Source organism: Notolepis coatsorum (genome assembly GCF_963971535.1).
Source record: "Notolepis coatsorum genome assembly, chromosome: 11".
NCBI lineage: Eukaryota > Metazoa > Chordata > Actinopteri > Aulopiformes > Paralepididae > Notolepis > Notolepis coatsorum.
Window position 1 is genome coordinate 19,865,839 of NC_140175.1, and position 15,437 is coordinate 19,881,275.

Genomic DNA, 15,437 nt, shown 5'->3' on the forward strand with positions numbered 1-15,437 from the left:
GAGTCAGGACATGCATGGGGAAAGATGCATTTTTTTAACTCGCTACTGTAATGTGGAATGCCCTGCCAACATTCATAAAACTCCTGAACTCCCCTCTCGGATTTAAATCCGCCCTAAAAACATGGCTCAGCAGCAACTCAAATTGGTCTTAATATGGTTTTTATCTCTTTTATCATAACTTGGCTTTTATTTCTCTTTATCATGAGTTGCTTTTAATGGTTTGGGGATTTTCTTTTAATATTAGTTGACTATGAGTTTTCAGGTTAGGTGTTATTGTACTAATGTTTAGGGTGTGTCCTGTCTAGTGTGTAGTGTATTTTTGTGCCTTTTATGTTCCATGTATGGACCACAATGGAAACAAGCCTTGGCTTTATTGTGTTTTATCCATTTTTGACCAGCGTGTTAACACTGTTATTGTTTGTCTTTCAAATGTTTGTCCTACGATTGTGTCAAAATAAAGTATTCAATCAATCAATCAATCAATCAAAAGCAGAGAGAGCAGAAAGAGAGCACAGAGAGCAGAGAGAGAGCAGAGAGCAGAGAGAGAGAGCAGAGAGAGAGAGAGCAGAGAGAGAGAGAGCACAGAGAGCAGAGAGAGCGGTCTCGGGCGATAGCGTTACCTCTCGGACCACCCTGTCTGGGACGGTGGTCTCGCACACGGCAGACTTCCCTCGGCCCAGGATCCAGTTCATGGCCGCGGGCTTCTTGTCGGTACAGTAGTTCCCACTGAGCGACAGCACCTGCAGGTCTGGGTACTGCTGCTGCAGCCTGCACACGCCCTGCTCCGTGCCCTGGGAACAACAGAGGCACAACGCAACACTCAGCGGAGCCGCCAGAGACCAGAACACAACGGCATCTTTTCACAGGAAATGCATGAGTATGTGACCAAATGTATTTTGTAATAGGCCCTAATCATTTGGCATAAGATATGGATGGCTAGTGCATTTGTTTGGCTATTGTGTCACAAAGTAAATAAACTCCCTTTGAAACGGTGACCGCTGTGTCATTTATGTTTAACACATTGGTCGCCAAAATCGCTTTACAGCATTATTGCCCGCCATGCGTCGTCTGCCAGGATCGCTGTACAGCGTTTTTGAGAACAATATTAAATTTTTTCGCCATGGCATTCATAATTCATCCACCCACCCCCGGTGCTGCAGCGGGACCCTAGATGTGACTGCAACGACGGCTCAATACCGCCGCCTGGTGGATGGTCGGGCGAGTTACACTAGCAAAACAGGAAGTGCCATCGGTGCATCGATGAAAGTCCTCCGGCAGTCACATCTCGTTACCGGACTCCCGACAGACACTATGTGCATATGGATCGCTTTCTAAACTTAATAATCGATATGATTTCGGCGTAAGTAAGGGTGCAACTTGCACCGTGCAATCCATTCTTTGTGGATCTAGCCCCTAGTACCTGACTGCCAAGGTGTTAAAAAGACAAACTTTTGATTGGATTTTCTCAGTTTCTGAGACTTGAGGTTTAACTAGGTAGATTAAAATAAGCATATCTTCTTCAAATATTACACACAAAAAAAACTTAACATCAGAAAAATGACAGAGGGAGACCTGTGCCACTAACTGCTTGGCTGTTTCTTGGGGACTCTTAAGAGAATGCAGCCTCTTCAGTGGAATAAAATACCTGGGAAAAGAGGAATCGGGATATTCATTCGGCCGCCCCTCCTCTGCCGACTCATTCCCAGTCTCAGTGATAATGATCCTCCAATCACAACTGTTGCTTTCGAGGAGAGCATCGGTTGTGATTGGAGGATCATGGAGAAAGGAGGGCGGAGCTGGAGCTGGTTTCATCAGCAGGAGTCCTCACTCACCTTGGAGAGCATGTTCATCCCCATGGCGTCTCCCGTCTGCGACTGGAAGCGGATGTACAGGTTCTTGCCCGCTAAGCCCACCATTAGCTTCTCCAGACGGGCAAACCTGGTGCCAACAGACAAACACTTGTTAGGAGCTGAACGACATCCAACACCCTGACGCCTCCATCCTCAAGCTCTAAACCACTTTAAAAAAAAATAAAAAAAGACTGCAATGTCGTTAGTTGACCGTTTCATTCAGGGTATCTGCAGGTTTCAACAAGTTACATTTAAGACCTTTTTAATACCACTTAAGAGCTAGACGTTATACCAATTTCACAACCATGCTAGCAAAAACAACCTAAAAAAACATAGCGACACTGAACTGGCGGCTGCACTTGCGCGCCAATTTAAATTCTTGTGCGTTCCATACAAGCTCTCGTCGGACGTACTAAGCTCCCGGTTTCCCCCGCAAAAAACAATGACCCGAGTAGAAAAACCTCTCATATATTTAATATTATTTCATCTCCCGACAAAATACCTGTGCAAATTAGATCCAAGACTTTTTAATACCTTTAAGGCCTTAAATTGAGACTTCATTTTAATCCCCCGCAGATACCCTGTCATTACTGCTGTATCTGTTCAAGTTGTTTGTTTCTACCTGCTGGTCCGGTCGAAGGCCTCCTTGATGACACTGAAGCCGTCAGGCGTCTCCAGCCAGGCCTTGACCTCAGCAGCCCGACACGCCGAGGGCAGTCTGGCCAGAGGACCCCTGGTCATGGCGTCAGCCAGGACCATGCTGCTACAGCCACCACTCATCTGGACCAGGAGGAGGAGGAGGAGGAGGAGGAAGAGGAAGATGAGGAGGAGGAAGAGAAGGAGGATGGTTAGGACGGCCTGTCTCACCTAGAGTTTGTAGTGAACTCAGGAAGTCAGCGGTTAGCCTCTGTGCTCCTGACAGATGGCACAGCATTCATACAACAAACTCTAAGGCTCAATACTTTTCTATCCTTTAGTTTAGTCAGTTTAAATCCTTGATCACCAACCCTTCCACCATGATCTGTAATTGATGATTGTACACATTTTTATTATGAAACAGGCTATAAAAATCATGGACCGTGAAAACCAATGCGATGGCATCACTGCAGTGGTTTGAGTGAGCACAATCTTTTGACGTTTGACAATTTTGTAATATTACTTGTTTTTAAATGTTTGCACAATCATGTATCATCATTATTTTCTGGACTGGTGGTTAGACGTTGGAGCTCTAGTAGAGCAAACACACAAGCTTCCAATAATGGTGACTGTACTGTTCCCATGTGTGCCTTCTCTGTTAACGGGGCAAACGTATGGAACTATCTGCCTACTGGCTTAAAACTGTCCAATGCCAACGTCTTCAGCAGAGGACTCAAGGTATGGCTGAAATCAAAGCAGCAGTGCCAACATAAGTAGATGCGGACTGGTTTTGTTATTTTGATCATGGACTCTTGCTCTGGTATTATTTGTTCCGATTTGTGATTTTACTTCTGTATTTTACTGTTAATTTTATTCTATCTTTTAGAAAAGCCTCAATGGACTAGTGTTGAAAACTAGCACTTGTGCTATAAACACGCAAAACGGCACATCTGGTCTGTCCACTGTGACTGGTCCAATGTAGCTGTGGTGTCCATTTTAAATAAATTTTTTCATTCATTCATTCATTCATTGCACTTATTGTTTTGTGTATTTATCATGTTTTATTATCATGTTTGTATGCTCGACATCATCGTAAATTAAACAGAAAAATCTAAGATTGAACGAATGAATGAATGATGGGACCCCCATGGAGACTTCAGGGTTTGTGTCCATATAGCATTTTTTTCTGGGCACCAGCGTTTTTTTTATCAACTGTTCTCAATGAGTGAGTTCTCAGTGAGTGTCTGCAGCAGCATGGGGCCTCCTGGAGGAGAAGAGCTGCACCTGGACACTCAGAGTATTTCTAGTTGAAAACCTAGACCTAAAACCTTTCAGACAACCAATCATATCCGACGTGTCATGTGCCTGCGGCCCCGCGTCCTCCTGGTGGTTGATGACGGCTACATCGTTGACATAGATACAAAAATCACAAGCAGCGGGTTTTTTTCCACTCGCCGCAAGCAGCCAGTAGAAAAGCGCTATTTGGACACAAGCCCTTAGGCAAAAGAATCGTTCATTTTCTCCATGGTTTGATTTAGCTAGAACTTAGAAGTAGCGCCGTTAAGACGAGAATGCATGAGAATGACAGTTTTGTGTCATGTTTCAAGATCCCCACAGCTGCATCGTCGAACTAGTAAATCAAATTTATTTTAAAAGAATAAAAAAACATTTTCATGCAGGGGATGCTCAACATCAAGCGTATCTAACTGGGGATCCTTTGACGTGAGACGGTGGCTCGGGAGGTAGAGCAGTCGGAAGGTTCCCAGTCCGATTCCTCCCGGGGCAGCGCGTCTAAGTGTCCTTGAGCGAGACACTTAACCCCTAACTGCTCCCGATGAGCAGGTCGGCACCTTGCACGTTCGCCTCCGCCGTTGTTGTGTGAATGTGTGAGTGAACGGGTAAAATGTCAGGGAAAAAATTGTAAAGCACTTTGGATAAAAGCTGTTATATAAATGCACCATCTACCATTTAGAAGGTTTACGAATCACAGACACACACACACACACACACACACACACACACACACACTATCATCTCCTACTTACAGCGACCGCCCGGCATCCTCTGTTGGTGCTGGCCACCAAGCAGCCCTCTGTGGTCGCCATGGGGATGTGGAACTGCTTCCCGTCCAATAGGAGAGGACCAGCCACTCCCACCGGCACAGGCATGTAGCCAATGACGTTCTCACAGCAGGTACCCATCACCTGCAGGACAGGAGGACACGTGGTGAGCCAACACTCGCGTGTCTGACGGGTCGTAACATGCCGTATAGAAGATGGGCCTGTAGATACTACTACAGATGGACTGGTACCTTAGAGTAGTCGTAGTCCTTATAAGGGAGACACGCGAGGGCAGACGGGACAGGAAGTTGAGACGACAGCATCTCTCTTCTGATGGCCACGCCCCTCTCTGGCGTCTCCATGACAGTCTCCAGCTTGTAAGTCAGGATGTTGCGCGAGGTCACCAGTTTCATCACCTCTGCGTCGCTAAGGAAACCGGCACCTCTCTGGAGAAACGCATCACAAAAAGACCATGGACTCAACACAAGACATTCACCATCAAGTCTGGAAAATGTGCCGACATCTTTGCATACTGAAAGTTCCCTTCTGTAGCTCAGAGCCCGTATCCGTCTGAATATACCTAGGCATATAATCATTCTATATGCCTACTTATACACAAGCCATATAATGACATTGACATGGGTGAATTTACATAATTTGAATATCTTGTTATTGCGCTCAAAGCTGAACTGTTAATCTGAAAGATTTATCATACATGGAGATCTGAATATTCATATTAATAAGAAGAACGACCCCAGGGCTATTGAGCTCATCAACCTACTGGACAGCTTTGAGCTCACACATGTAAATGAAGCCACTCACCAACATGGTAACACCCTAGACCTAGTGATAACAAGGCTGAACATTGATAAAGTTGTCAGTAATCAAATTACCTATATCTGACCTATATTTTTTGTCATGCTAACCTGGATTGTCCAGAGAGACTCTCTGGGCAATCTGTGCATGCACCGGTTGGGGGGCTAGGTGCGGAGAAGTGACTATAGCTCGGCCGCGAAAGTGGGGTTGGTCTCTCCGGCTCAGGCACATTAAAAAAAAAGGTTTTTTGGATATTGGATCATGTCTCCAGCACCCCCACAGCCGTAGCTACAACCTCTTACGTCAAGGCTCTTCAACATTCATTCATTTTATCCCCCGCGCTCTCCCATGAGCTGAAAATAGTGTTGCATTGGTCTATACCCAGTTTAATCACCTGTACATTGTATATTACTATTGTACTTTACTGTTACATTAACACTCTGGTGGGATGCCAAAGCTCTTTTCGTTGTACTGTACTTGTGCCGTATGATGACAAGACATTTGAATCTAATCGAATACAGTACAGTTCATTGACCTATATCAAGCCCGCCCTCTTTTCTTGATCATTCTATCACAGCGGTCACTTCCAAACAAACAGCACCATCTCAGTGGTGCATCTGCTCACCTGGGGGTCCGAGAGGATGGCCAGACATTCCTCCAGGCTGCGGGGGTCCGAGGGGACTGACAGACAATCCTCCAGGCTGCGGGGGTCTGAGGGGGCGCTGGGTGGAGCAGCAGGGGGACCGGAAGGGGTGCAAGGACCAGTCGTCTCCTCTGGATGTCTCAGGGCCTGAAGCACCTCTGCTGTGCAGGGGTCAGGGGGGGAGAGGTGAGGAGTGGAGAAGAAGAGAGAAGAGGAGAGGAGGGGAGAAGAAAATAGAAGAGAAGATATTCCTTTATAGATCCCTTGGGGAAGTTTGGGCGTCATAGCAGCATGGGGGAGGGGAGGTAGAGGTATGGGCAGGGTAATAGTAGACTAGAAAGACATAAATATAGGCAATAAAATTTGATCTGAATATAAAGATATGGAAAGAATAAAACAGTGTAAACAATATAATTAACTGAATATAAAAATGAGGAAAATAAACAGTGTAAACAATATAATTAACTCCGAATATGAAAATATATAAAATAATAAGTCAAATGTAAGACTTTTTTTAATACCACTTAACACTTTGATTGCCTAAGGCTAAATTCATGATATACCATAGGTTGCCAGCTCTATTTGTCTATGGAGAAGTTCCCCTTCTTTGCAGGGCTATAACTTTTTTAATTCTATTGCTAAATTGCCATTATTAGGGCCCATTCAATGTCCTATATGTATTGTTCAGGGTGTATGAACGTTAAACTTTTTCATTCACATATTCATACTAAAATATGATCTAAAGTATAAGTATGTTTATCTCTTTCTGCAGCTTTCTCCAGAACGTGATTTATAGCCCCAAATGCATTATATTGATGATCAAATACAGTTTGATAGCAATCGGCGCAATATAAAAAAATCCAACTGGACGGACTTCTGGAAGTTACTACACATCATCTGATGTTGACCGGATGGGCGAGGGGGCGTTTATAATTCCGTGGGCAGCGTTATACCATTCATCTAATGTGGGTCAAATGTTCATCATAGCAGTTAGTGTCGAACACGGAAATATTACACGCTAAAACTCACCCCAGTCTCCGCGGGCCGTTGGGCGATCGGCGTGGGGTAGACAGTTTTCCATTATGGGATGTAAAAATATCCGGTCCATTTCCAGCTTGTATAATAGTATATACGTCCAAATCATGTTGTTTATCGAGTTATTGGCAACGGATCGCTATGTATTGTGACGAGCTAGAGTGCCGGAACCTATACCGAGTGCCCGGAAGTAATATGGGTGAACAGCACATCGTCCAAGTAACTTCCTGTTTGGCGATTGCGCCGATCGGCCACCAGATGGCGCTCTTGAACCGCTAGAGGGTTCAGTGGGGCTTTTTGGTGGGTCTCAGGCCAGCGGATGGGAAATATGAATCCGATCACAGATTTTTGAAATATTGATATCAAAGACGAGTTACGGCGTCTTCGGCAACTTGAGCATGGCGGGGAAGGACGCCTAAACTAGTCTTCTGGCAGTTAAAGTGTTAAGAGCTCAATTCAATACCAATTTCACGACTAGACTAGGAAAACAACAACAACAACAACAACGCATGGCAGCTGCACTTGCGCACCAATTAAAATTCTCATTCCATACAAGCTCTCGCCAGGCGCACCATGCTCCCGGTAGCCCAGCAAAAAAAAAAAAACGACTTGAATACAAAGACATCTCATATATTTTATATGATTCCCCCCTCAAAATGTAATATTAAATGTAAGACTTTCTAATACCTTAAATTGAGAATTATGAATTTAAGATTTTTTAATACCCCCGCAGATACCATGTCAGCCAAACCCAAACTCACCCATCTCTTTGCATGTTGTCTGAGGCTGAGGCTCGGGTTTAGAGTGGGAGATGGAGAGAGGGGTGCCGTTGGGTGTCAGGGTGCTGCCATTGGGTGTCAGGGAGTCGCCTTTGGGTGTCAGGGTGCTGCCGTTAGGGGTCAGGGAGCTGCCGTTGGGTGTCAGGGTGCTGCCGTTGGGTGTCAGGGTGCTGCCGTTTGGGGTCAGGGAGCTGTCGTTGGGTGTCAGGGTGCTGTCGTTGAGGGTCAGGGAGCTGTCGTTGGGTGTCAGGGTGCTGCCGTTGAGGGTCAGGGAGCTGCTGTTGGGTGTCAGGGAGCCATTGGGTGTCAGAGAGCTGCCGTTTAGTGTCAGGGTGCTGCCGTTGGGGGCCTTCAGGGGGAGTTTGGCCGGAGCAGCCTCCCACCTACAGCAGCCCTCGGACCCTTTGAGGTTCAGGGCAAGAGGGGAGCTGACGATGGGGCTCTTGAGGGACAGGGAGGACTCCGCCTCAGTCTCCTCGAAGAAGATGTAATTGACGGCCAGGAGCAGGGACAGGCCCAGGGTGATCAGCTGCTCCAGGTCCCTGCTGAGGGGGGGGGGGGGGCACACAGTCAAGTCACGGGAGCCATACTGTGGTCGAGTGCAGAGAGCATTAACCCTTTCACTACCACACAAGGGATGGGAATTGATAAGATTTTATCGATACGATTCCATTATCGATTCCGCTGATCAATTTATAATTTAAATAAATAAATTGGAAATGCAACAGAACTAAGCTGGTTAGAATAACAACATGCAACTTGACATTTCTGATTGTCATTTATTGTTGAGCCCCCATGTCAGACACATATGCTGGAGCATATGTGTGTAGGGTTTTAGAAAATAGGTATTAGGGGTATGTCCTATATAAGCATTTGTATAATTGTTAATTTCGCTGGATATACACTGTATACGGTTAAAATATTATTATAGACTTTTTTTTTTGTCTTGTTTCTGTACTTGCATGTAATTTTAACCACCTTGACTGTTAGTTTCATTATGCATTATGTGTTGAGTACTGACTTTTAATAATTTTTGTTTTGAAATAATAAAAAAAATATAAAGAAAAAGAAATGAACTACCGGTATACACTTAAATAAAATAATGTATTTGAGATTCTCTAAAAACTAATTTAATCTACTGAACTGTAGTTGCATTCAACAAGTCGTTATACCTCTGACTCCTCTGATGTCATCTGGTCTTTCAGAAGACCAACACACACACGGCTGCGTCTCTACAATTCGTAGCCGCATTTCTGCAGACCCCTCTCTGATTGGTTGAACTCCATTTTTGCAGACCCCTCCCATTTCTGCAGACCCCTCTCTGATTGGTTGAGCGAAGCCCCTCTCTGATTGGCCCCCCGCATGAGCCGAGACAAGCTCCTCTAGTCAGGAGTCGAAACTCCGTTAACTCCAGAGAGAGAGGCTGAACGCAATTTATACGCATGGAAGTATTGATTACGCCATAACGAATCATTAAAAAAATATACCGTTAACTGGAATATGTTGTGTGTGCCTTTACACATGTTGGATAGGATTATGTAATTGGTTTGTATAGCGTCGCGTATAACGTTATTTCGCGTGACTTCACGGTTTATTCACATTTCACAACACAGCCAGCGGTCAACTTGTTTACACTCCCCACTTACTGTACAATGTAACATTTAGATTAACCCAGTTGTCTATCTGTATGTCATATGTTACGATGAATTGAAAATGGGGGACCCTGATGTAAACAAGACGAAAGTCTTTCTCTGGGGTCTGCATTCCCTTAACAATTGTATGTATTGAGCTGTACTGTGTACTGTACCCATTCTGCAATCTGTTAATACAGTTTTCAATCAAATCAATCAATAACTAGACAGTTACAATATAACATTTAGATTAATTAACCCAGTTAATGCCTTAAGAGAGAGAGGCTGGTGGTCAAGTCAAGAGTTATTTGTTACAAGTTGTTTATTAGCCTAGACATTTTCAATTCATCATCTTGTTTACATCAGGGTCCCCCATGTTCAATTCATGATAACATATATGACATACAGGTAGACAGATGGACAGTACTGCTACATTTAGACATTTATGACATACCAGATTTTGAACTTGTGGTAGGCCTAGACATTTTCAATTCATCGTCTTGTTTACATCAGGGTCCCCCATGTTCAATTCATGATAACATATATGACATACAGGTAGACAGATGGACAGTACTGCTACATCTAGACATTTATGACATACCAGATTTTGAACTTGTGGTAGGCCTAGACATTTTCAATTCATCGTCTTGTTTACATCAGGGTCCCCCATGTTCAATTCATGATAACATATATGACATACAGGTAGACAGATGGACAGTACTTGTAACTGAGGGGTACAATTCCCTGACTGTATTACTAGATATGATACTTACTACCACTACCTTTGTACTTAATATTCGGCCACCCAGTACACGGCATAAATATATTATCATAAACACTCTCACGTAGATGAAACAGATCCAACACAAATGTACGAAGTCGAAACAGGTCTTTATTTCTACACAGCGATGGTGTGTAGAACAAGCACTTAATCACTTAATTACATTTATGAATTGAAATAGTATGCACTTTTATGGCAAAGAGTATTCGTCGGTATATCAATAGAGAATGTCCAATCTCTGAAGGCGCAGGTGGTAAATATACGACCTGGAATAGTTAAGGAATAACAGCAATGATACTTTAATGATTATATACTAGATACACTAGAGGGGGTTAATCCGGTCGCTTGTAAGCCGACAGGAGTAGGAGGGGGGGGGGGTAGAATCCGGCTGCCTCGTCCGGCCAAGGGTATCCCAGGTGAACCCACTGTAGTGCCGTTCAATGCGCCGGCGATCCTTGGACCACAGATGAAAGCAGGTGGACTCTTTGTGGGCCGGCTCTCTCCGGTCCACGGGGGAGAGACGTGAAGCGACCTCGTCTTGCAGAGCGTCTCCTCACCTTGCGTCCTCTCCAGGGGGGGGGGTTCCAACACACGGCAGTGTCGGGGGTCTTTATCCATGGAATAATCAAAGTATACAAAGCATAATCCGTGCCTGGGAAGGCGGGCTGTCGTCGGTAGAATAATCCGGTATACAGGTCCACTCACTCGTCGGCTCTGGGGCTCCTCGGGTGCAGCTCCACATGGGGTCAACCACCCTGGGTAAGCAGCCAGTTCTCTGCCCGAAACGATGGGGTACTGACTACGGTAGTATTCTCACCGCACGAAGCACTATATATTAACAGACTATTATTAGCTTAATAGACTACGTCCAACTCGACGATATAGTGCCAAATATGACTATTCAAATATTAATATACACGATGTCTCAATACCGATGGTAGGCGAACTTGGCCTTACTCCCACACGTGGCGTCGCGGGGAGGCTTTACGTCTGTGACTCTATTGGAGGGTAAGAAACTGGACTGAAAAGAAAGTCCTACTTTAGTAGCGCAGTATATATACGCACTATGAACAAATAGTCCCATTAGTGGTGCGGTAGCCAGATTCCTACGCGGAACTAGGACTTGTTCGTACATGTGGAGCGGTACGTTTGAACTGGGTCTGAGGGGTATGGCAGCCTGGCACCAAGGTCTCGACCAATAGTAGAATGGAGACTATTATGGGATGTTCAGTAGGCTAGAATGGATATTCAATGCATATTGTACAAGGAATATACAAGGGATATCAGGGAATATTAGAGAATATACAAATACAATTAAATATATATATATAAATAAATATATATATTCGGTTTAATCTGGCCCTTCACAACAGCCACCCCCTGAATAGGTCCCAGACCTAATCAGTTAAACAGAGACAGATTAATCGCGTTGTCTATTTACACATAAGGGTTTGCTGTAGGTGTCAGTCAACTTCACAAAGTCATAGGGTTGTAGGGTCATGGTCATCATCGATTGTGTCTGGGAGTCGAGGCAGTTCTATGAGCCTTGCCACGGGACGGGTGTAAGTGCGACCCTGGACGAGCACTTCAGCTGCTCGGACCTTGCCGTCGGCACCGGTGATCACTTTGCTTACGCGGCCGGCCGGCCACATAGCTCTGGGCAGTGATTGATCAATAATCATGACGACTGTTCCTTCTGTCAAATTGTCTCTCTCCTTTACCCACTTCTGGCGGGTCTGTAGAGACGGTAGGTAGTGCAGTAGGAAACTGTTCCAAAACTTGTCGGCTAATACTTGGCTGTACCTCCACATCCGTCGGCCGTTCGCTTCTTCAGGCCGGTACATGCAGGATCTAGCCGCCCCATCAGGAGTGTGTTGGGGGTAACTGGGTCGATATCCGCCACATCACTGGAGACATATCCGAGGGGCTTCGAGTTAAGTACTCCCTCAATCTCCGTGAGGACTGTCATTAGGACTTCTTCCGCCACAGTCTGGGCCCCAAGCACTGCGTACAGGGCTGTCTTTATGGAGCGCACTTCTCGTTCCCAAGTGCCACCGAAGTGGGTGCGTTTGGGGGGTTGAATTGGAAATCAACCTGTGCTGGAGCGAGGTGGGTCTTAAGTTCTGGGCCCATAGCTTGGAAGCTCTCTCTCAGCTCTCTTTCGCCGCCTTTGAAGTTTGTCCCATGATCGGACAATAGGGTAGACGGTCTTCCTTTCCGTGATGTGAATCTACGGAAGGCCATAAGGAATGAGTCTGTGCTCATGGTCGGGAGAAGCTCGATGTGTATCGCGGTCATGCATTTGAATACAATACCCCACCGCTTCTCGGTTCCTCTTCCTTTCTTTATGTGCAGCGGGCCAAAGCAGTCTATACCCGTTGAGTGGAATGGCTTGTCACCGATTCGGAGGCGACATGGAGGAAGGTCAGCCATCCTTGGTATGCTGGGCTGCGCGCGCCACTTGCGGCAGTCTAGACATGTTCGCTGGAAGCGTCGTACCGCCTCTCTTCCTTGTAGGATCCAGTAACGACGTCTGATTTCCGCGAAGACTCTTTCTGCTCCTGCGTGATGTACATCATCGTATTTCTTTATAATCAGCTCTGTGACCTTGTGTCGGCTGTTCAATACGATCGGGTATTTAATGTCATCCGGTAGATTGGGGGCTCTGCGTAGGCGACCACCCACTCTGATGAGGGTATGAGCGTCGCTCTCGGGGGCCAGGTGAATTAATCTGCTGTCGGATGGGACGGGCTTTCCTCCCTGTAGACAGGCCAATTCATCGGGGAACGAGTCTCTCTGGGCTCGCTGCAGTAGAAGCAATTCTGCTTCCTCGTAGTTAGCTGCTGACATATCAGCGGGGGACTTGCACTCCGGGTGGTACCGCAGGAATGTTCTTTGTTGTGCACTCTCTATGGACGTGCAATCGTCTATGTTAGGGTCGGTGGAGGCTACGGTGCTCAATCCACAGAACACAGACTTCTTATTTTCCACCTCCTCTGGACTTGCTTCCCTCGGGATAGGCATGGGCCACTGTCCTTCCGGGAGTCTTAGGAATGCGGGGCCGTCACTGTAGACATTGCGACGGGTGAGGTCATCCAGGGGCATCCCCCGGGTGATGACGTCAGCTGGGTTCTGTTTTGTATCAACGTAGCGCCACTCTGTTTCTCCGGTTAACTCTTCGGTTAAGTCTTGAATCTCGGTGACTCTGACTCCCACGAAGACTTTGTACTTGCATGAGTCCGATTTGATCCAGGCGAGTACCGTTGTGGAATCTGACCACAGGATTGTTCTAGACACCGGTATGGTGAGCTCACGTTGGATGAGCGTGGCTAGGTGCGCTCCGGCTAGGGCTGCGCAGAGCTCTAGACGTGGGATAGATTGTTGCTTGCGTGGGGCTATTCTCGAGCGGGCGAGGACAAATGCTGTGTAGATCTCTCCCCCCTGGTCTTGGGCCCGCAAGTAGGCTACTGATCCGTATGCGACCTCTGAGGCGTCACTGAAGACGTGTAAGTCCATTTTACATGTCTCTGGCCTCACCGTGGGTGGGAAGTAGCTTCGGCGCATATTAACGCCTGGGAGTGAGTGGAGCTCCATCTCCCACTCTCTCCAGGTGGATGCAAGTTGTGCGGGAATGGGGTCGTCCCAGCCCTGGTCCTTGTCCCACAATGCTCGTACGATCATTTTTGCCCTGGTGGTGTACGGTAGAATACATCCTAGCGGGTCATATTGTCGGGCGAGTGTTGTGTACACACTCTGTCTGGTGGTCGGCGCCGCCGCCGGCCTTCCCTGCTCCGTAGTCAGGGGCTTGTGTCTGTAGTGAAGCGAATCTGTTTTGAATCGCCACACCAATCCCAGGGTCATCTCCTGGGCTTCTCCCGGGATTGTAGCCATCCAGGTCTCGCTGCTGGCTGCCTTGTCCTCGGAGGAGAGGCTGCGCAGTACTTGCGGATCGCTGCTGGCCCACTGCCTGAGATCAAAGCCGCCTTTGATCAATGAGGCGCGGAGTTTAATCAGGAGAGCCTCGGCTTCTTCCTGGGTTGAAAGGCTTTGTAGACAGTTGTCTACGTAGAAGCTGTTCTTTACGCTGTGTCGGACCTCTTCGTCCGCTGCTGGGTCCTCTGCTACATGTTTCTGTAGTGCAAATGTCGCACAGCAGGGGCTGCACGTCGTTCCGAAGGGGAGGACTTCCCATTGGTAGATGGCTGGGTGCTCATCTCCTGGCTTCTCTCTCCATAGGAACCGTAACAGGGGCTTGTCCGCCTCTACTAATCTCACCTGCAGGAACATTCCTTTAATGTCCCCGCTGATGGCCACCTTTTCCTGGCGGAAGCGGAGTAGAACGCCGAGTAGGGAGGGGCCGAGTGTGGGACCGGGCAGTAACTCTTTATTTAGATTTTGGGATCCGATCTGGTAGCTGCAGTTAAATACTATGCGGTCTTTACCGTTGTGATGGACCTTGTGGTGGGGCACGTACCACGATTCAGTGGTCTGGTCAGCCTCTTTAATGTCCATCTTTGTGACGTGTCCCGCTGTGATGAGCTTCTCAATCTCAGCGCGGTATACACTCTCTTGGGCGGGGTTCTTGGCTAAGCGCCGCTCCGTGTTCAGCAGGTACCGTTCTGTGGCGTCTGTCTTGGCGTGGAAAGTAGACATTCCTTCTCGCCGCAGGAGTGGCGTGGCGTATCTCAACACGCCGTTGACCGGGACTCTCTTGGTCCCTGTCTCGAGGAGGTGAATGGCGTAAATGTCATCTTTAGAGCGAATGTCTTTCTTTCCGTTCTTAAGGGGCATTTGTTCCAAGGTCCATAGCCGCTCTACGTGTTGCAGGAGTGCGGTTTCTCCCTCTGTGACTCGGGAGTGGAGACATCTAGTGGCTGTACTTCGGTTGAGAGATTTGGCGAGCGGGCCTTGGAGAGTCCATCCCAAACGGGTCTCGACTGCTGCAGGACAGCCTCGGGGTCCGGTATGAACCCGGTCTATCGGGACAATGAGGTCTGCATGGTCGGAGCCTATCAACAGGGTCGGCATAGCATTGTCTATGAGCGGGATCGGTAACTTGCGCAGATGTGCATATTTCTCCATCAGCTTGGCGACGGGGTATGTGTACCGCGACAGTCCCATTTCTTGGCTGGTGAAAGCGTCTGCAATCTGGTACCGTCGCTCAGGCTGGCCGCTTGCTGCGATAGAGAATGAGACATTCTCGCCC

The 15,437-nt window shown here is 47.1% G+C and overlaps 1 protein-coding gene across 4 annotated transcripts in view; it reads right to left on the reverse strand.

The window, feature by feature from the left end:
- The window catches only part of LOC311237424 (3-hydroxy-3-methylglutaryl-coenzyme A reductase-like), a 36,574-nt gene that overhangs the window by 8,722 nt on the left and 12,415 nt on the right, over window positions 1–15,437 (reverse strand). For 3 of the 4 annotated variants that reach the window (XM_084325294.1, XM_084325293.1, XM_084325295.1), the window contains exons 10-16: window positions 7,802–8,364; window positions 5,988–6,166; window positions 4,798–4,992; window positions 4,532–4,690; window positions 2,473–2,630; window positions 1,833–1,938; window positions 621–791 (exon numbers count right to left, since the gene is read on the reverse strand). In XM_084325294.1, the coding sequence (XP_084181420.1) occupies window positions 621–791; window positions 1,833–1,938; window positions 2,473–2,630; window positions 4,532–4,690; window positions 4,798–4,992; window positions 5,988–6,166; window positions 7,802–8,364 (1,531 nt within the window). The remainder of the gene's footprint in view (window positions 1–620; window positions 792–1,832; window positions 1,939–2,472; window positions 2,631–4,531; window positions 4,691–4,797; window positions 4,993–5,987; window positions 6,167–7,801; window positions 8,365–15,437) is intronic. The other variant, XM_084325296.1, reaches the window with a different exon arrangement.